Source organism: Oxyura jamaicensis, chromosome 10 (assembly GCF_011077185.1).
Source record: "Oxyura jamaicensis isolate SHBP4307 breed ruddy duck chromosome 10, BPBGC_Ojam_1.0, whole genome shotgun sequence".
Taxonomy (NCBI): domain Eukaryota; kingdom Metazoa; phylum Chordata; class Aves; order Anseriformes; family Anatidae; genus Oxyura; species Oxyura jamaicensis.
This window is the reverse complement of record NC_048902.1, coordinates 11,333,958-11,353,728: the sequence shown is the minus strand read 5'-3', so window position 1 is coordinate 11,353,728 and position 19,771 is coordinate 11,333,958. Positions and strand designations below refer to the sequence as shown.

The 19,771-nt window shown below is 37.5% G+C and overlaps 1 protein-coding gene across 4 annotated transcripts in view; it reads left to right on the top strand.

Annotated features, from left to right (window-relative positions):
- USP8 (ubiquitin specific peptidase 8) overlaps positions 1–19,771 on the top strand; it is a 29,274-nt gene that overhangs the window by 5,754 nt on the left and 3,749 nt on the right. The window contains exons 2-17 of one of the 4 annotated variants that reach the window (XM_035335560.1): positions 3,117–3,238; positions 5,506–5,676; positions 6,430–6,574; positions 7,164–7,249; positions 9,866–10,010; positions 10,522–10,579; positions 11,336–11,480; positions 11,803–11,965; positions 13,535–13,679; positions 13,883–14,103; positions 15,223–15,813; positions 16,559–16,648; positions 17,278–17,358; positions 17,748–18,010; positions 18,606–18,818; positions 19,366–19,576. In XM_035335560.1, coding sequence (XP_035191451.1) covers positions 5,573–5,676; positions 6,430–6,574; positions 7,164–7,249; positions 9,866–10,010; positions 10,522–10,579; positions 11,336–11,480; positions 11,803–11,965; positions 13,535–13,679; positions 13,883–14,103; positions 15,223–15,813; positions 16,559–16,648; positions 17,278–17,358; positions 17,748–18,010; positions 18,606–18,818; positions 19,366–19,576 — 2,661 coding nt within the window. In that variant the 5' untranslated portion in view covers positions 3,117–3,238; positions 5,506–5,572. Of the gene's footprint in view, positions 1–3,116; positions 3,239–5,505; positions 5,677–6,429; positions 6,575–7,163; positions 7,250–9,865; positions 10,011–10,521; positions 10,580–11,335; positions 11,481–11,802; positions 11,966–13,534; positions 13,680–13,882; positions 14,104–15,222; positions 15,814–16,558; positions 16,649–17,277; positions 17,359–17,747; positions 18,011–18,605; positions 18,819–19,365; positions 19,577–19,771 lie in introns of those variants that run through there. The other 3 variants (XM_035335561.1, XM_035335559.1, XM_035335562.1) reach the window with 3 other exon arrangements.

Below are 19,771 nucleotides of genomic sequence, written 5' to 3'. Positions count from 1 at the left end.
TTTTTTTTTTTTTTTTTTTTTTTTTTTTTTTTTTTTTTTTTTTAAGTTAACTTCATAGCGTCTTGCCCCTGCCCGCCATCAATGTCAGTTAAACTGCCGGGTGAGTGAGCTGTCAGAAGGGATTTAGGTGAAAGGAGTGGCTCCTGCACGGGGTCTGAGCGCAGTACGGGGCCAGACAGACCCTCTGTACGTGTCCCCCAGAAAATGACAGAACTCGGCGTGCCCTATGTGAGCATAATGGCCTTCCTGCACGAGGCCCTAATGGGTACGGGCTGCCTGTGCACGTCAGGTTACAGCACCGAGGCCTGTGGTATTAACGCTACAACAGCCTGAAAGAGAGCTAGAGGCCTCACAGCTAAACGTACTGACTGACTTGGGTGTTTCAGTCCTGTGAAAATACCGCATTTCCAGATTAATACTGACACTCTTAACAAAAGCAATTCTTGTGTACAAAGTGCAAGCAGTAAAACTTACTGATAAATGATGCTCGTGAGAAACCCGTTCCTCATGTGCTCAAGTCTTAGAGAGAAAAATAAATAGGTGAATAACACTTCATTACGTACCTGAATTGATGATGCACAGTACTTAGCATGTTAACTTTTTTTTCAGTCCGTGTTAGGGTACGCTGCTTGCAATATAACTGCTGCTGTGCATCGTTCTTGCTGTTGTCATTCCACTTAGAGCTTACTCATATCCTCAGTGAAACAGGCACGGCAATCAGATGTAGAAAAACCTGTTACCAACAGGTATGCTTCCCTGTCAGTGTAAAACTATTCATTTTAAGTATTTTAAATGTCTGTGGATACCTGAACATGATTTCCCATGTATTTTTGGGATGTTGACCTTGTTTTCAGCTTTCCTGAGTACAATAACGAAGTCTGAACGATGCTTCACCTGGCAGGGGAATAGATCCACATGTTTGTGTCTGATCTTCATTTTTAAGGAACATAGGTTTACTCTTCCTCACAGAGATGACTAATAGTAGATTTAGGCATCGTAGCTTCTTCAGTCGCTTGCTTTATTGATGGTTTCCTGATCCAGTTTCATTTCCTTGTTTGGGAAGGAGACATTCTCTCCTTACAGATGTGAGGAAGACACACATAACCTGAAGGGTTCACTGATACCTCAGCATTGCCGTTGTGATGATTTTAAGTCTGGAGGGAAAGGAAATACTAGGCAAAAACGAGCATCATCTAGTCAGTGCAGACTGGACCGACAAGAGCATATTTTGATAAAATTGATGCAATTCTGGTAAGAAAGTGCAGTTCATTGCAGCTCTTCTGGTGGAAACAAATAGAGACCTAGAACAGACTTGCAGTAGCTGCTCTATCTCCATGTGTTGCACTGCTGTATGCTAACTCCTCCTGAATGTCTTTATTTGTACAACTTCTTTTGCTGGAGGAAGCACAGAGACCAGGTCAGTTAGGAATTCAATATCTGCAAAAGGTTAAGTTCAGAATCAGCTGGTTATTTATGTGTATCAAAGAGCAAATTATGGTTGTGAAGTCATAAATTCTTCCCAAAGCCGTATCAAAGGAGGAAAAAAAAGAAGAACCTTATTCAACTGAGATAGCAAATGCAAAATACCAGGCCAAGAGAGAGTTTTTCGTAAATGGAAATGAGTTTTTAGTAAAGAACAGCAGCATTTTACTTCAAAACAGTAATTTGAATAGAGCATCTGATGATAGTATGATAAAAAAAATGAGAACCATAGGGGGTAAAAGGAATTGATACATGAGAATAGTTGGAAAATTTTTTGGAAAGTCTAAGAAGTAAGAGCAGTTAGGGATAGGTTGCTATGGAATCGTATACTCAAGGAGGAATAAATGCAATAAAAGAGGAAACATGTCCGTGTGCAAAGAGTGAGCAATTTGTTTGGATTTAGGAAGATAATTGTAGTGTCTGGCCATTCTTTATCAAGCATTTTTTGTCTCAAATACAGTTTGTTTCATGAACTGGTTCTCTTGCCTCTGTTTCTGCAAGGCTACCAGCAGTAAAAAGGCAGCAAGCTGCAGTTCTTTAAGAAATGTCTGGAGACGAGATAGGAGGTGAGGAGGAGGAGGGGGGATTGCAGACCTGCGCTAGGAGACTTGGTGAAAATGGTGTGGATGCACACCACAGGGCAGCAAACAATCTGTGCACATAGACTGGCTCAGAACATACAGCGACACAACAATTTACTGCTTTTTAGGAGGAGAGTAGGTAGAACTTGGGGGTGTGAGGAAGAAGTAGTGCTGTTCTTGGATAAGCTGACGTCCATTACTGTTTTCAGACGTTCTTGTCCCTTCCTTGCTTTATATCTGTGGAAGAGAGGAAGACTAACAAAGAAGTATGGTACCCATTGTCTGTATATCTGTATTTTAATTAATGTATTATGTAATTTATAAGTGTCTGGTCATAGATCAGCTTCTCTCTATGCGGGTAGCAATACTTCACCTAGTAACTGCTCAGCAAGCCAAGCCTTTCTAGTTTGCCACCAAAGGAAGTAGAGTCTGCCTGAGAATGGGTTGAATACCCAGCACTTCACCTCAAACTAAGTCTTTATCACTCGATATTTTAGAAATACTGTACCCAAAATGCAGGAAACTTGCGTACTATTTTTACTTCAAAAACTGTTGAGAGCTTGTTTCCTTCTTCCCCTTTTATTAGCTGACAGGGAGAGACTTGGAAGTTGTTACTGTATGTCCCGTTCTGAGTTTTGACATACATTACAATTTATAAGTTGAATGTAATCAAGAGGGCTCTTCCACTAGCTCTGTTCATTATTTTTCCCAATTCTAAAACAATAAGAGACGTAGATGTTCCTAGAAACAGTTGGTTAATGTTTTCCTATTGCTACTTTTTCTTTTTTTTAAACTGACTAGCACAAACTCGTATATGGATCAGTGTTACTGTGAGCGGGGAAGCCTTTGTTAGCCACTAACTCTGGCTGCCTCCGTTTTGGTGACACAGAACTGTGTTCACTTAGGTTTGGTCATTAGGAATCTCAATTGAAACCTCATATTAACTTTTGATATATGCTGCATGTAATTCCATTAAGTAGGCTGTTGAGAATTTGATTATTTTTTTTTCCAGAAAATGTTATTTCTAATCCATCCTTACTCATTTTACTGCAGCATGTTGTATGGATTGCAGTGCTCTGGGAGGTCAAAGAGTAATGCCTCATTCATCAGATACTGTGGCTAGCAGCTCATGTTTTGGAAAGGGTGTAGAAATTTCTTCAGATCAGGAAATAAAAGTAAGTTTAGTGTTGTGTTTGGCAACTTAAAAACACTTAGTTATAACTCTTACTAACTGTAGCAGAAAAACATGGAAAGTTCATTTATGTTCTTGGCGTGATCTGAGATTTGTCTTTTATCCAATAGTTCCCCATGTGTAGAGATGAGGTCCCAGAACTGCCTTTATCAAGGGGTGGCAGCAGCACGACAAAGTTTACTAGCATCTTCTGCCTTTCCTTACATGGCTGCTCTTCCACATAATCTTGTTTTTTCCTCATATGCAGACGCAGTAATGTTATATTTGCATCTTTTTCATAATGCATATTTAGTTACAATATTCTGTCTGAACTCGCCCAAATGCTGCCACTTACGATTAAGAAAATACTGGTTACATAACAGTGCAACCATTGAAGATATATTTAGAAAGGACTTAAAGCTTCAAAGAAAAAGTCTATTTGCAGTTCCAAGGAGAAATAAAGAGCCAGTTAAAGACACGTTCTGAAGGTATGATTAGACAAGCAATCTAGAATGCAATCTCATTGGAAGGATTATTTTTTTTCAAACTTACCAAGTTTGCACAGATGCTATGCAATTAGAAAATTAGCAAGCATAGCATCTGTGTTGAGGCAGTAAGTTAGCTGGTACCAGCACTGAGCCGCAGGAAGGCATCCCATTCCCATCTCAGTTGCTCATTCCTGGCTGTGCATGCTGACTGCTGTCCTTGCACAAGCTGCAGAGCTTTCCTGCCTCTTCAGCAAGCTGCACTGGCTCAAGAAGAGGCCGGAGAAGTACTGGGCCGGTATGAGAAAGATGGAGGGAAATCAGAAGCTCCTCATTCGGTAATGGTCAGCTAAAGATAGTTCAGTTGTGCAAAAACGTCGCTCTGAGGTTACCGGCCACTGGTGGTTTTGGTCACTGTTGTGCTGATCCTCACCTTGGGGTGTAAGGGAAGAGCCCTACCTTCGGCATGTCAAAGGCTGTGGATTTTCGCTTCCTTCTGACACCTAGGAAATTTATTAGTTGGGATCATTTGAGCATCTTCTAATTAGTTGCCCTGAATTTATTTGGTTTTGCTAGCACCTGATTGTCTCACTGGTTGAGCAGAGCTCTTCCCCTGCCATCCCCAAGGGCTAAAATAGCTCACTGTATAATATATGCAAAGGTTTTAGTTAGGCTATCTGTATGAGACTTAATGGACTGCTGCATGCAGAATGTCAGATGAGATGATGTAACAGCCCTTTCTGGCCAAACTCTGCTTAACTACGTAACAGCTTCTTGGGGAATGCTTCCAAGTGGCAGCAGAAAGACAACTGTACCTGGGAGTTTAGGACCTATAGCACATCTAAGACAGCCTTTAACAGTTCCTTTAACATTCTCTTTATGGCCTTTTTTAACAGTCTGCTTCAACGTTCCTTTCTTCAGCTCGTGTCTTACCAAGACATAACAAGCCACCTTTCCATGGGCATAGCATCTATTGCAGAGGCTGGTGCTAAGCTAGTTGTAAAATAATTATCCAGCACTAATTTCACAGTGTAAATAGGTCAGCTGATTTTTGGTAATATTTGTTCAACTATAAAGTTGAGTAAGTATTTTCTGGATAGATGCATTTGATTATCCTTAATTCAGCGTTTTTCTTCTTGTTTTCCTTATTATTCTGGTATTTGAAACATAATGCTCACATTCTTGACAAATTACCCAGAGTTGTTTCAAATAACTATTACTCTGGCTGAATAATTAACTGTATAAATTAATCCTTCTAATCTGCTTGCATCAACAATACATACAGCTGATAAAAGAGGACCCTTACGAATGATTAACATTTAAATAGTTGCAGTTTAAGCATGATTCCTCTTTTGGCAAAATAGTTTTTGTTTTTGACTCTTGGAATAATTTTGCTGTTTATGTTCTATGCTACAAATAATTGCCCAGAGTGAGATTTTTTTTTTCTTTTTAAATAGCTGCCTACCATGTAAATAATCCTGTTTTTAATGGTTGTAACATAGTTTAACACCAAAGACAGGTGCTGATGCTGTAGCATTGAGTAACACTTCATCAGATCAGGTGCTAGAGCTCTGATTGATTACATGCACTGAATTTACCTTTAGAATTGTTCATTATAGTTTAATCTTTAACTGTGTAAGTTCCAGATTGTTTTATATTAATGTTGATTCACATGAGACAGGTTAGGTAATAACACTCTACTGGTAACAATAGTAACTATTGTAAAAGTCATTGATGGACTGTACTTGGGCTCTTCCTACCTGATGTGTTTTTGTTTCATTTTCAGAACAATACTGATAGAGACTTCTGAGAAGCTGTACCATCCTAGAAGGGACATAAGTAACAACATTAACATGCCTGCTGTGGCATCTGTACCTAAGGAGCTCTATCTCTGTACTTCATTGAAAGATCTCAACAAGAAGACAGAAATAAAACCTGAAAAGACCAGTACAAAGAGGTGTATATTTTAATTGATTTGGGATCAACTATTCAAAAAACAAGTCTTAGTAGCATATAGTAAATAGAATTTTGATACCTGTGCAAGTTAAATTGTTCCCTTATGTACTAAACATTAACTAGTTTCCCTCTAGAGGAACTCTTAGTATTACGAGTTAGTGCTACTCTTCTGAGCAGATTCCAGTTCAGATGATTGTTTTAGATCAAAGTTTTCTCAGTTATTAGTTAAATATCAAATCTTTGATAGCCTTATGTATGACAAGCTATCACATCAGATATGCTTACTACCTACAGAAGGTAACTTCTTGAGCATGGTACCCATGACAGCTTGAGTACTTTGAGAAAAGTCTACATAAATACAAGTTCTTAAAAATTAAAAGCCCTGCAGATGCATGAACAGAAAATATTTTGCCTCTAGCACTTTTAGACAATCAGTCATTTTGTTTTACTATGAATTAGCTTTTCCTCAAAAATATTTTCAGAGAAGTACTTTTTTCTATGTCTCAGTATGCTATTTAAATATGGAAGATTTTAAATAAGACCAGAAAAACAAAATAGCAAAGAGAAACTTCATTTGGAGGAGCATAATTGCAATTCACGTTAGTAAAAGCCTTATATTAAGATAGTAAAAATCAAAAGCTTAATATATGGGCAGGGGCTGCAATCACTTAAAATGGCGTCTTATAATGAAAAATGTTTGGGGACAAGTCAACAATCATGGGCTTTACTCTTTTTTTTTTTTTTTTTATTTCAGTTATGTGCAGAGTGCCCTTAAGATTTTCAAAGCAGCAGAAGAAAGCAGATTGGACCGAGATGAAGAAAAAGCTTACATCCTATATATGAAATACGTGACTGTTTATAATTTTATTAAGAAGAGACCCGATTTTAAGCAGCAACAGGTATAAAAAACTTTCTGACCTTTTTGCTTTTTGGTAGAAGCATTGGAAGCAGAGAAAAATGTACTAAGGCACATTCAAAGAATTTCACTGATATGAAGTAAACTGTCTCACTTGTGCTGACATTTTTACTTCCAATTTTTGACAATTGCTCTTACAGTTTGCTCTTATTAATTATACTTAAGATATATAAATAGACAGATATGTGAATATTTTTCATGGAAAGGTAATCCTGTTTTCTTTTCACTTCTGACTTCTTGTGGTGCAGTGCTAAGGAGTTTGGGGATTGAGGGAGAGTGTTCTTTTATTCAGTTCAAGCCTACTTTACTGAAAATGAACAAATACGCTTTTAGCTTCAGTCTTGCAACTAGAGCTGTGTGGTAGCAGAGTTGCCTTGCCTATTTGTTAATGCCATAGAACAATTTTACTTACAAACTTATGTTTGAGGGGAAAACAACTCAAAACAGTTCCTTTTTTAGCATTACCATCACTATAATACCAAGTTTCTGTGGGGTAGCTGTTCTTTATATGCACAGAAATCAGCATTATTAAGCTGTACCGTTAATATGTGGGCTGATGCTTGTAATTTTAGGATTATTTCCATTCAATTCTTGGACCTACAAATTTAAAAAAAGCTATTGAAGAAGCTGAAAGACTCTCAGACAGCCTTAAACTCAGGTATGTGAATACAATGAATTTATAATATTATTAGGTATACATGAAGCCAGTATCCATGCGGTTGTAGGTTTTCATGCTGTATAGTAGTAAAAGATTGTGCTTGCAGTACCATCTAGATACCCGAATTCTTGAACTTAAATTGTTTACCCACAAGAGCCTGCTTTTATAGCTTATTTTTGTCACCATGTATTCCAGTAACTTGCCACTGTTTATTTTCTCAATTCTTGGAGACTGTGATTTGTTGGTTTGTTCAATGACTGATAGAAAGAAACCACCAGATAATACAAGCTATACGTACTCTAGAAGTGATCAAGAGCAATTTCCTTCTTGCACTTTTCATCATAAGGTCACCTGAGGCCAAATGTACTAATGCATGCTACTAGTATTTCCATATGTTAAAAAGCCCTCCTAACTGGGACTTGGTTTACACGAACAAAACACATTTCTAAAGGCTTTTCTTTTTAATTCTTTAGCTAGCTGCTACACCTTTTCTTTATCTCTACCACTTGCAGACACATTTATGGAAATGCAGTTTTGCTAGTATGGAACCAAGCTGATGCTAAGGGGTTTTCGTTAGCTCATTTACAGTTGCTGAGTTACAAGTCTTTGTGCCATAAGCCATGAAGTCGTGCCAGTATGTTGTAAGATAGGCTCAATCTTTACATTGTAGTCAGTACAGTTTGTCTTGCTTCTAGCAGCCTTTTTTGCTTTTCACATCCTCTACAACTGGCTGTCTCTCCCTTCCCACCCTTTCAACTCTGTCTCCTCAGTAAGGCACACTTCCCTTCCCCAGGCCCTGCCAGAATTACTGTAAAAGCTTGTTCTATGCCTTTTGTAGTGCTTAATCTAAAAAGAGAGTTTAGGTGAACAAAGAAATAAGAACATAGCTACATGTATATGAAAAGAGACATTCTAAGGATGCTTGATGATACTATACATTAAACAATCTTTAAATCTTCCCTGTTGTTAATTGTCTTACAATTCAGCAGAGCTACAAATTCACTTTAAGGGTAAACTTGGTTAAAGCTAGAGAAAACCGAAGTTATTTAGAGACTTATTGTTTAGTAACTTATGGTTTATCATGAAATGAACTGAGTTTTGAAATTTGACACAATAACTTTCAGCTACTCTGGGCAAAATGTATGTGTATTTAAAGGGAGAATAAATGAAACATGACTCCAGCGTAACTACAGAAGTGGTTTCATAGAAATTGTTATTGTACAATTTCTCTTCCAGGCAATAGGCCAGCAAATAGTTTAACTGTTAATTATTAACCAAAAGTGGAGCTGCTGAAACGTCATTTGTATAGGCTTAGGAATACCTACATGAATGAGCTAGTATGTGCTTCAAAGGCATACCAGTAGGTAAATGGGAAATTGCTGGGTAAATATTCCATATTGACCAAATTCAATGAAAATCTTAAATATATTTTTGTACCATTAACTCCAAATAAGAACAAAATGCTCTGTTCTAATTTATGATGTCTTTGCCAAATCAAGAAGCCTATTTAAGAAATAGAATTACACTTGCTGCCTGCTTCCTATTGGTGGAATAGAGTTTGAGGCAGAATCTGATGTCATGATATAGTTCATTAACACAGTGCTCTTAGTATGGGATAAAATTGCATAGTAGTTGTCATTTTAGTCCTGATTAGTCAAGATATAATTAAAATGACAATTACTAATGCAATCCAGTGTTCAAGCCTCACTACTTGGCTCAGTATTCAATACTGTTAGTTCAAAACATTATTTTTTGCTTTATGGATCACTGATAACTGTTAGCTTCTCACTTCTATTAACTAGAGTACAACGTAGCAGCAATGTGACTGTACAAGCCTGCAGCTGGTGATCTGAAAGCTGTAGTTTGGAGGCTACTCGTTTACAATATTGCGATTGTCCTTAAAATGGCAAAGGGCTGGAAGGTTAATTTTAAAGGCTGAGGCTTTATGAAAGGGGCATCTGTATGCAAGACTTTACATGCACCCAAAGTTTTGAGCACGCAGGATTCTTGCATTGACTTCACTGTACGTGCACTGTTTGAAATAAGCAGCAGGGGCGGCGGTGAGGATGTAACAGTATTATAAAGTCAGCTTACATCCTAAAGGTGACTGCTACTGTATTGGTAGTTTTGACCCAGCTTCTCAGACAATGGAACTTTAGAGTACTGAGCTAACTCATTTTTAACGATTATTAGGACGGTTGCAAAACCAAATAAAATACCCTGGATGATTGTTATAATATGTTGAAGTTTACCTGTAAGACACCAGTACTTACTACTGTTTCTGTGAAATGAAAGACCTATTACCTTTAGTGACACCATAGCTAACCGTGATCTCAGGTTTAAAGAAAAAAATAGTACACCCTTAAGAGCAGTGGCTATGAAATAAGAGCCAAAACAGGATTTAAGAAAACTGTTCCAAGAGTGGAAGAAATCATATCAAGCAGTCAGTCAGGTAGGAAAATGGGCTTTGATGCAGTGAGGGGATGTTGGGGAGGATTTACTTTAAATACTTACTGTGTCATGGCCACCAACCCCCTTGACTTGATGGTTCTGGTGCTAATTATCCAAGGCTAGCTGATTATATATATTGGTTGTGGGGAAATCTGTTTTCCACAGATATGAAGAAGCTGAAGTTCGGAAAAGACTCGAAGAGAGGGACAGACAGGAGCTGCAGAAGAAGCAAGAACCAAAAGACGATGGAAAGAGTTCAGCCAAAAGCTCATCAGAAAGTACAGCAGATTCCAAAGGAAAAAGCCAAAAGGTAATTGAAGATGTTTATGAATTCTCAATTCAGTCTAAAGGTATAGTTTTAATCCTGCATGTGGTACTTATTAGTAGCTATTTCCAGTTCAGAATCTTTTTTGTTGGCTTGTTTTGTTTTTTTGTTTGTTTTTAATTACTTTCTATTCCCCATAACCTTTCGAGTCTTCTTTGGAAAAGGCAGAATCCTACCAACCTCCAATTCTTGCTTAAGATACACTAGCTTCTTCTGAAGTCAGTCTCTATATTATAACTGTGCTTTTCACCATTGCTGGAACTACCGGATAAGAAACATGAACATTTGTTACATGACTCCTTTTTAGGAGATAGCTGACTAATTAGCAATAGTGTGGGGAAAAAGAAATATTTTTCCACAAGTGCTTCATGAATTTCACCCAGCAGATAATGCTGCAGGTTGTATTGCCTTTTTAACTGCTTTCTGTCTAGGTAGAGCAGCAACTTCGGTGTCTTCTTAAATTAACCTTTTTCTTTTTCCCCTTCCTGCAACACAGATTAATGGTGAGAGCAAGCATTCACTGGAAAGAAGGGATCAATCTGAAAGTCTGAGTGGTAAGAGATGCAATGTTCACACAGGTGTGAAAAAAGTCTCCATATGCTTATGCACCCATCACTTTGGCAGCTGCAGTTCTTTAAACAGTTACTTCACAATCAGAGAATTTTGATGAAATTTTCGTAGGCTTTCTTTCAACAACAACTTAATAGTAAAGCTCTGTATTTAAGCCTTCATCATGTCTCTTGAACTTAGAAAGCTGTTCTAAGTTTTTCAAAACTTTAGTAACTAAAGCTGGACTAACCCCAGAGTGGTCAAATAGAAAGAAAAATGTCTCCTCAACTGCTAAGAAAAATATCTAGACAAGGCTGAAATGTGTTGACTTTCTCAATTTAATAAGAAATTTCCCCTTGCCCCTCTCAGCCTTGTTTTTTGTTCTTGTAATAAATGTGAAAATGTTCCTCTTCAGCTGAGAACTCTAGAGAACATCTGCAGCATGTAGTTCACAAGTGCTTGCCTATATAGCTTAAGTTAAATGAGACCATGAAAAATTAACTAATTTATCACTGAAGTATCCAGTATTATCTAATGTAGCAGATCAGCTGCTAACCATTATAGTAGTGGGAGCAGAAGAGCCAATCTGTTCCAGTGTCTCAGCTCCATGACTTTGTGAGAGGGATATATATATGAATGTATTCTGTACACTTTTCTGTTCTGTCATCTGTTTGCAGTCTTGATTACTCCAGTCAGACGCAATCATAGTTATCTCCATTTATAATGTAGCTTTTAGCATCTAATAGCTTTTGTATTTCAAGGAGCAGTCACAGCTGAGAAACTGTTTGCAATGATGACGGACAAAAGCATTGAACTGATTATAATGGACGCTCGAAGCTCGAAGGATTATCAGGAATCCTGTATTCCAAGATCCATCAGTGTCCCAGAAGAAGCTATCAGTCCTGGGTATGGAATAATGTTAAATGATAGTGAAATGTTTGATTTCTCTGAAGTACTGTCTTACGGGCATTCCCTCTTATAAAGTGACTGAAAAAAAGAATGCATTAGAAGGGTCATATGCTTTTACAACTTGTACATTTGGTTTTAGAGTCTCTGGTACATACAAATTGGTGAAGTGTATCTGGACAGCTGTTTTTGTATGTACTGCCTTCAAGTCAGAGCTTGTGTATGTTATCCAAGCACATAAGCATGTATAGGTTGGACCATATATTGTTGGGCTAAGTGTTACTTGTACATTTATCTTTAAGTGCATGTTAATACATTTCAGAGTTACTGCTAGCTGGATTGAAGCTAGACTCCCAGAAGATTCTAGAGATCAATGGAAGAAGAGAGGACACTATGATTACGTTATACTCCTGGACTGGTTTAGTTCTGCAGAAGATTTAAAGCTAGGAACAACTCTTCAGAGCCTGAAAGATGCGCTTTTTAAGGTTGGCATGTTCCACATTTTATATTACTTCATCTTGATAAGTAAGGTGGTCTTAAAGTATATATAATTACAAAGTGTATGGAAGACAATGACATTCTGCATAAACACTTTGGTTTAGTTTTCAAAGACTGCTTATTTTGATAGCAGAAATAGTCTGAAGCTTCACTTTCCCCTGCTTGTGCCATAGTAGTGGAAAGTAACTCGTTAAGTAAGTAAATAGTAGAATGATTCAACTGCCCTCCTCAACAGCTAGCTCGTAAACTTTAAGTTCTTGGCTGACAGAGTTGTTTGAGAAAGTACTTAGTACTGTTTGCCAGAGACATTGCTAATACATGAAAGCATGAGACAACTGAGACCATGTTTATGGGAACTGGTCGGTCACCTGCATAGGCAGGTTGAAAAAAGCTAACTTTTCCGCAGTCCTATCAAGCCAACACTTTCTACAATTGAAGAATCAAGGTAAGAGACCAGAAATCATTTGAAAACTGTTAACTTCTGTACTTTCTTAAATATCAGTTCTGGAAAAACATGAATTTAAGTTTGAGCCTCATCTTTGGAAGGAACTAACAGACTCAATATTAAGTTGCTTAACATTTAAAAGTCACAATTCTGGCTATAGCTGTGTTGTCCCTGCTCTTTATAAAGGTGGCTCTTCTGAGAGACTGCATGTGTTTCTGGTACCTAACTATTCAAGACCTGGGTTCAGAGATTAGTTCAGGCAGTTCCTTCCATTTATTGCTTTACAGAATAGTCTCTGAACCTCTGTTCATTTTCTAGTTAATGTTATTATACTTTCCAAAGCCAACACCCCTAATTACAAAGATGATCAGAGGGCTGTAACACCTCTCCTATGAAGATAGGCTGAGAGGGCTGGGGATGCTCGGCCTGAAGGCTCTGAGGTGATGTCATTGCAGCTTTTCAATACTATAAGGGGACTTAAAAAAAGACAGAACTTTTTGCTTGGGCAAATAATGATAGGACAAGGGGGAATGGTTTTAAACTAAAAGAGGGGAAATTTAGATCAGAGCTTAGGAGGAAATTCTTCACTCGGAGGGTGGTGAGGCACTGGAATAGGTTGCCCAGAGGATTTGTGGATGCCCCATCCCTGGAAGTATTCGAGACCAGGCTGGATGAGGCTGTGAGCAACCTTATTTAGTGGGTGGCATCTCTGCCTGCGGCAGGGGAATTGGAACTAGATGGTCTTTAGGTCCCTTCCAACCCAAGCTGTTCTATGATTTTATGATAATCGCTCAGTAATTTACCTGATAAGAAACCAAAGGAAATATTTTTCTGCATGGAGGATCGTTACCTGAACAAGTAGTAAGTGGTTCTTTCTGTACTGGAAATATTCAGACCCTGTTGTAGTTACAGGTTCGGACCTCCTCATGTGTTGGGCATTCTCCAAACCCTGTTCCCTGAAGTGTTTTTACAGCCTGTTTAATTCTTATTTAAAAATCTCAAAAATAACCTCTTAGTATAAAGACCAGACACAGAAATTTCAACAAGGTTCAGATTGAAACATTTCTTTGCGATGTTTAAGTCACCTTACTTTTTTTTCCCTTTTTTCTAGTGGGAAAGCAAAACTCTACTGCAGAATGAACCTTTAGTTCTAGAAGGAGGTTATGAAAACTGGCTCCTTTGTTTTCCCCAGTACACAACAAATGCTAAAGTAACTCCACCTCAACATAGAAAGATTGAAGCCGTAACTGTTTCTTGTAAGTATAATGGAGGCTCCCTTTCCCCCAAGTGTTTCTTCTAATTACTGGACATAACTTCATTCAAGTACATATGAAAGAGATTGAGATCTAGCTCAGAACAAGGCTAAATTTTAGGGTCTGGTGGAGCTTGAGGGTCATTTTGGTTTTGTTGTAAGAGCTTTCCCATGTTTTTTTTTTTTTTTTTCCTCTCCTGCCCCCAGTGGATTTTACATATCCATCTTTGGAAGAGCCAGCTCCAGTTCCACCTGTTGCCACTATAAAGCCTTCTCCAACAGAAGGGATTGAAAACGAAGAAACAGAAGCTAATTTGGAAGAGAGACTAAAATCACTTAACAGACCAAGCGTAGAGGGTGCTGCTATTCCAAAATCTGACAGTTCATTTGTAGTCAATCCCATATCTATTACGAGAAGTATCCCTGAGGTAAGTTTTGTTTCTTTGTTTCAGATTTAGCATAGGGTTAATGTACTAGAGACCCACCACGTGCAGACCTCCACAGAGGTATGTTCTCAGTATTTAAGCCCTGTACACAAGTACATTGATACAGAGACTACTGGTGGTCTGAGAAGCCATGGTAAATAATCCACAGAACTTTATGAAACTGAACACACTTGACATAATTTCTGAGTTTTCATTGAGGATTTTGATGTGAGTGCCAGAGAAGTTGAAGGTCAGCAATTGCTCATTAATTCAGAAAGTCTATTAGCAACCTTTTCTAATCAGTACATACATGTGATGAAATAGTGAGGGCAATTAAGCTATGACTTACCTTTGCTATTCCAAAGCTCTGCTTTCCAGTCACTGTATCTTCCTTCACATAAAAAAAAAAAAAAAAAAAAAACTTCGGAGGCATTTCACTTGTGGTCCAGTAGTGAAAGTATGGAGATTTGTTTCTTCTTCTTCTCATGGGGAAGAAGTTTTCCAGAACACCTTTGTAGAGTCCGTGCACTAAAATAACTTCTTTTATTGAGAAGATAAGGCTAAAAACATACATCTCTTTATTTTTTACCCTTTTAGATACTTCCCTTTAATACAGATTTTCATCTAATGGACCCTAAGCTCTGAAAAAGACCTCACTTATTTTCTTCCCTTTGTTTTTTCAGAACTTCTATTTCAGCATCAAAAACATCCTGCTCTTCTAGGTCTGAGCAGAAATCATTCTTAAATACCTCTTCCTATCAATCAGATCTGCCTTAATCAGATGACAGAGCATGTGATTGAGAGTCAAGCCCAAATTAGGCTGCCTGATTACCTTAACATGTTCACCTTTGAAAGCTTGAAAAGAAAGACCCAAGTTGTAGTAGTGTTTGTTTAATGCTCTCCTTAAGGCTTGTTGATTGTTATCTCACATCTAGAAGTTAAATGAATATTTAGGTAATGAGCAGTTCGAATGACCAGATTTACTGAAATTGAAAGTTGGCTATCTCTCTGGTAGAAATCAACTTTATATGATCTTTATGCTTTGATAAATCTTTTTTAGAAGAAGTTTAGCTAGCAGAGCACTAGTAGCTTTAGTGAGTTGTTCTATGCTTTGTGTTACAGGTTGATCGTACTAAAAAGCCTTCAATAAAAATTCCTGATGATAACAGACCAAAATCTGAAAGTACACTCAGTGACAGCCAGCCTCTCGAGAATGGACAAATGGTTCCAGATCGGTCCACAAAACCTTTACATGATGTAAAAAGCACCCTGACAGAAGAAGAAAAAAGTCATATACATGCAGAAACTGCTGCCCTGTTAGAGAAAAACAAACGAGAAAAAGAATTGCGGGAGAGACAACAAGAAGAACAAAAAGAAAGACTCAAGCGAGAAAAAGAAGAACAAGAGCAAAAAGCAAAGGAAGAACAGAGAGAAAAGGAATACAAAGAAAAGCTGCAGCAATCCAAAGAGGAGAGAGAACAGAAGGAGAGAGATGACCAGATAAAAAGAGAACAGGAGGAAAAGGAAAGAGTGCACAAAGAGACAATAGAAGCAAAAAAGCAAAATAAAAATGAACCAGAAAACATTGGTGCAAAAAGGATTGATACTGACAAAGTATCTGTGGAAGAAAGAGAAAAGGGAGCTCGAACACCAGATATGCAGAGACGTGTGCTGGGTGATGCATCTCAGACTTCTGTGTCTGTTCCAGGCAAGGTTAGTGAAAATGGCGGTGTGGGGTATTCAGGATGATTTGTGTGCCTCCTGAAGTGAGATGGTATCGGGTCTAATTTCTAAATACCTACTTCACTGGAATCTTGTTTAGGCCTGCTGTTTCTACATAAACATAGGGGAGAAAGTTAAAACCGAGGTATGTGTGGTTTTATAGGGCAGCTTAGACTGGCTTGATTCTTGTTTGCAGGTGGGCAGCATGGAGTTCCCATAAGATGATAAAAATTACCATTGGCATGGAGGCAGAGTGGATGGTTCATGGTCTGCCATCTTCTGTTTCAACTATAAAATGCTGCCATGCATCGATCTCTCATACCAGCCCAAAATATATGCTATACTGTTGTAACAAACACTGAACAGAATCACAGTATCATAATAAACTCTGTAGCATGTCCCCAGCTGCATAAACAGATAGAACAGGGTTTTGTTGACTAGTCTAAGAAGCAAAGCAATACCCTAATCTATTATTTTGAGACTTTATTTCTGAGATCTTGAAACTATTAACAGTCTGTCCTATATAACACAACATTCAGTTACAAAGGCTATTCCAACAAATTGCTGCATAGCTGAAAAAAATGTGATGTGTAAATAGCTGCAGTAGTGAATTCAAGGTACTTGCATTCAACGACAAAAAAAAATTAACTCTGCTTCTTCCCTGCTATCCTTTATCAGCTATCTTTACTCACACTACAGATGAAAATTGAAAGCCTTCTCTCAAAATCTTTTACAGCAAACTGGGGTTAAAGGACAACCAGACAGTGGAGCTCAAAAGCCAGGAACCCTTAGAGAGGATTCTGAACAAGATACTGAAAGACTTAAAGTAAATACAATGTGTTGTATGTAGCTAAAATCAATCAAGCACAGATGCTTTATGATGATTATCTCATGTTAAATTCCACCTAACTTTATTTTTTAAAGTCATAATCCTAAGTAAAGACTGTGCCATTTTTACAGCTGTTTGTGTGCTTCTTCCATTTGTCACATTCATCTGCAAATAAATCCTTGAAAGTTTCACTAGAAATTTCTCACTCAGTGCTTCTGATGGCATTAACAAGTCTTCCACTCTTGGTCACCATCTCATGCGTACTCCATTGCATACTGCTTTGGAAGGGAGAAAAGATCATCCCCATGTGTCTAACAGAGGCATTTATTTCTAATAAAGTGGCTTCTTTAGGGAAATAATTGAATAGTCAGACTAGTGAGAATGATTTGTCTTTTTTTTTCCTAGAGCATGTTGACAAATGAATTTGTTTAGATTGAGTAATACAAAATAGTATTACTGTGTTACCACTTTTGTGTCCTCCAGTAAGTTCTATTTCCAGCTAAAATTGAGGATTTCTTATTGAACTGTTTTGCATTAAAACATGTAACTGCATAGGGAAGTCACAGGCAGCTTGCTGCTCTTCCTAAGTAACCGTACATACCTCACGTTTCCGTTGTATTTATTAGTCTCAGCGGGAGCCGTTGATGAGAGCACGAAGTGAAGAAATGGGAAGGATAATACCAGGACTGCCCCTGGGTTGGGTAAAGGTAACTTGCTATTTCTGATATTATTTTCTATTTCTGATGTTATATTCGAGTTTCTTGGGCAGTTTCACAGTGCATTTCAGTTCTGTCATATTGCTAAGTCAGATCTCGTTTTATTTTTGTCTCTCCAACTTCCACACACAGGTATTTCCTGAATTTTAACATTATTTGTCATGAAAGTAGGGGAGCTCTTGTGCTTCTGGTGCTAACCGGCTGTTTAATATGCATTTTGGTGAAGGTGGTACCTTCCGCTAAACTTAATCCATTACATATTGAGGTCCATAACTACTGTTAACAACTCATTGCTCAAGAAACTCCTGTATTGTTAGAGTAGTTAAGGCTAACGATGATTTTTACCTGACTCTAAAACACGTTTTTTTCCCCCCCCTAAGTTTCTGGATCCAATCACTGGAACCTTTCGTTACTATCATTCGCCAACAAACACTGTTCATATGTACCCACCAGAAATGGCTCCTTCGTCCACTCCTCCAGCTACTCCACCAACGCGTAAACCCAAGCCGCAGGTGACTATTGAACGAGAACGGGAACACTCCAAACTGAAGCGCTCCTACTCTTCCCCAGATATAACCCAAGCCATTCAGGAGGAAGAGAAGAAAAGAATTCCTGTAACTCCAGCAGTCAATCGTGAAAATAAGTATGTTCCATAAGTTATAATATCACAACTTACACAATATGGTAGCATATAGGACTTTGTCTTTATCCAACTGAAATTCATTAATATTTTATAAGTATTTTCAAAGGACGCACGAGAGTTTTTTTGATAGACCTAAATTTCATTGCTACACATCCAGTGTATTGGCAGTTATGTTTTTGAGAATTAATGTGATTATTAAATGTTAATAGAAATTTCAGAGGTCAGTGTAATTGGACTACAGTTGCTTTTTAAGTGTTGGTATTATTTGTGTTAACATAGAAAATACTAATTGTCTTGCAGCTTCTGAAATACAGTTTTTAATTTTTAAACTGAGTTAAATAAACAGCTAACTCTTTGTCTGTAAATTAAAAAAAAACAAATACCGATTTAGCATGTAAGTCAGCCTGCTTATAGGCCGGTATTTCTCACTATTCTACACACTGATCTTAAATACATTAAATGGTTTGTATTTGGTAGCCTCTTGGGCCAGGATATTTCATTCTGTGGGAGGGAAGGTGATTTTCTTAGGTTATGTGCACAGTCTTGTCAAGTCTAAGACTGCTTAAAAAGAAATAAAATAATTTCTTCCTTACAGACCAATCTATTACACTAAAGCAGAAATTTCAAGACTCTCTGCATCACAAATTAGGAATCTTAATCCTGTGTTTGGGGGATCGGGACCAGCTCTTACAGGACTTCGTAATCTAGGGAACACTTGCTATATGAATTCCATATTACAGTGTCTGTGCAATGCACCTCACCTGGCTGAGTATTTTAACAGAAACTTGTATCAAGATGATATTAACAGGTAACAATATCTTATTCTTATCCTTTAATTTCAAGTGAATGGAAAAAAAATCTGCCTTTACATTTGTTAATTAAAAAAATCACTTAATAGAGCTAATTTGTTGTTGTTGTTTACTTCTTTTAAATAAGAGAAATATTAAATTCTAAATCTTTTGAGATTTTTCAGACTTCAGATATGGGACAAAATAAGCATTACCGGACAATCTTGAATTGTGCTTTAGCAAGTTCATAAATAAGTCTACTACAATCTCTTAAAAACAAACAATATTTAAGTAGCAGTTTGCAAAACAAGCTGGAAATAACTGTACCTTCCATTAGACCAATTTTGAATGTGGAATCAAATTACAATGCCAAAGTAGACAGAAGTTTTAACTTAAACTAACAACCATTTTTGCTTGATCTAAAGAAATTACTTCAAAACTGGGAGAAAGTCTTTAATTAATAAATATTAATTTAATAGCTCACTATATATATAACACATTATATATATATATATCATATATTTGTGTATGTATAAAAACATATATTTTGTCTGTTTAATTGTATAGGTCAAATTTCCTGGGGCATAAAGGTGAAGTGGCTGAAGAGTTTGGAGTAATAATGAAAGCTTTATGGACAGGACAGTATAAATATATCAGTCCAAAGGACTTCAAAATTACAATTGGGAAGATTAATGACCAATTTGCAGGATATAGCCAGCAAGACTCCCAAGAATTGCTTCTCTTTCTAATGGATGGCTTGCATGAAGATTTAAATAAAGTAAGCAATACATGTGTCAAGGCAAATGGACAAACTGTTTCTTTTTAAAGCAGCTTCTGGATAGGGTTGAGTAAGCATTTGTGCTGAATTCAGCTCCCCACTGCTGTGTGGAGACGAAGTCCCATTTCTGTGATATCCCTCTGTTAGGGAAGTCCTAGAATTACCAAAATGGCTTGCTTTTCTCATATTCTTGTT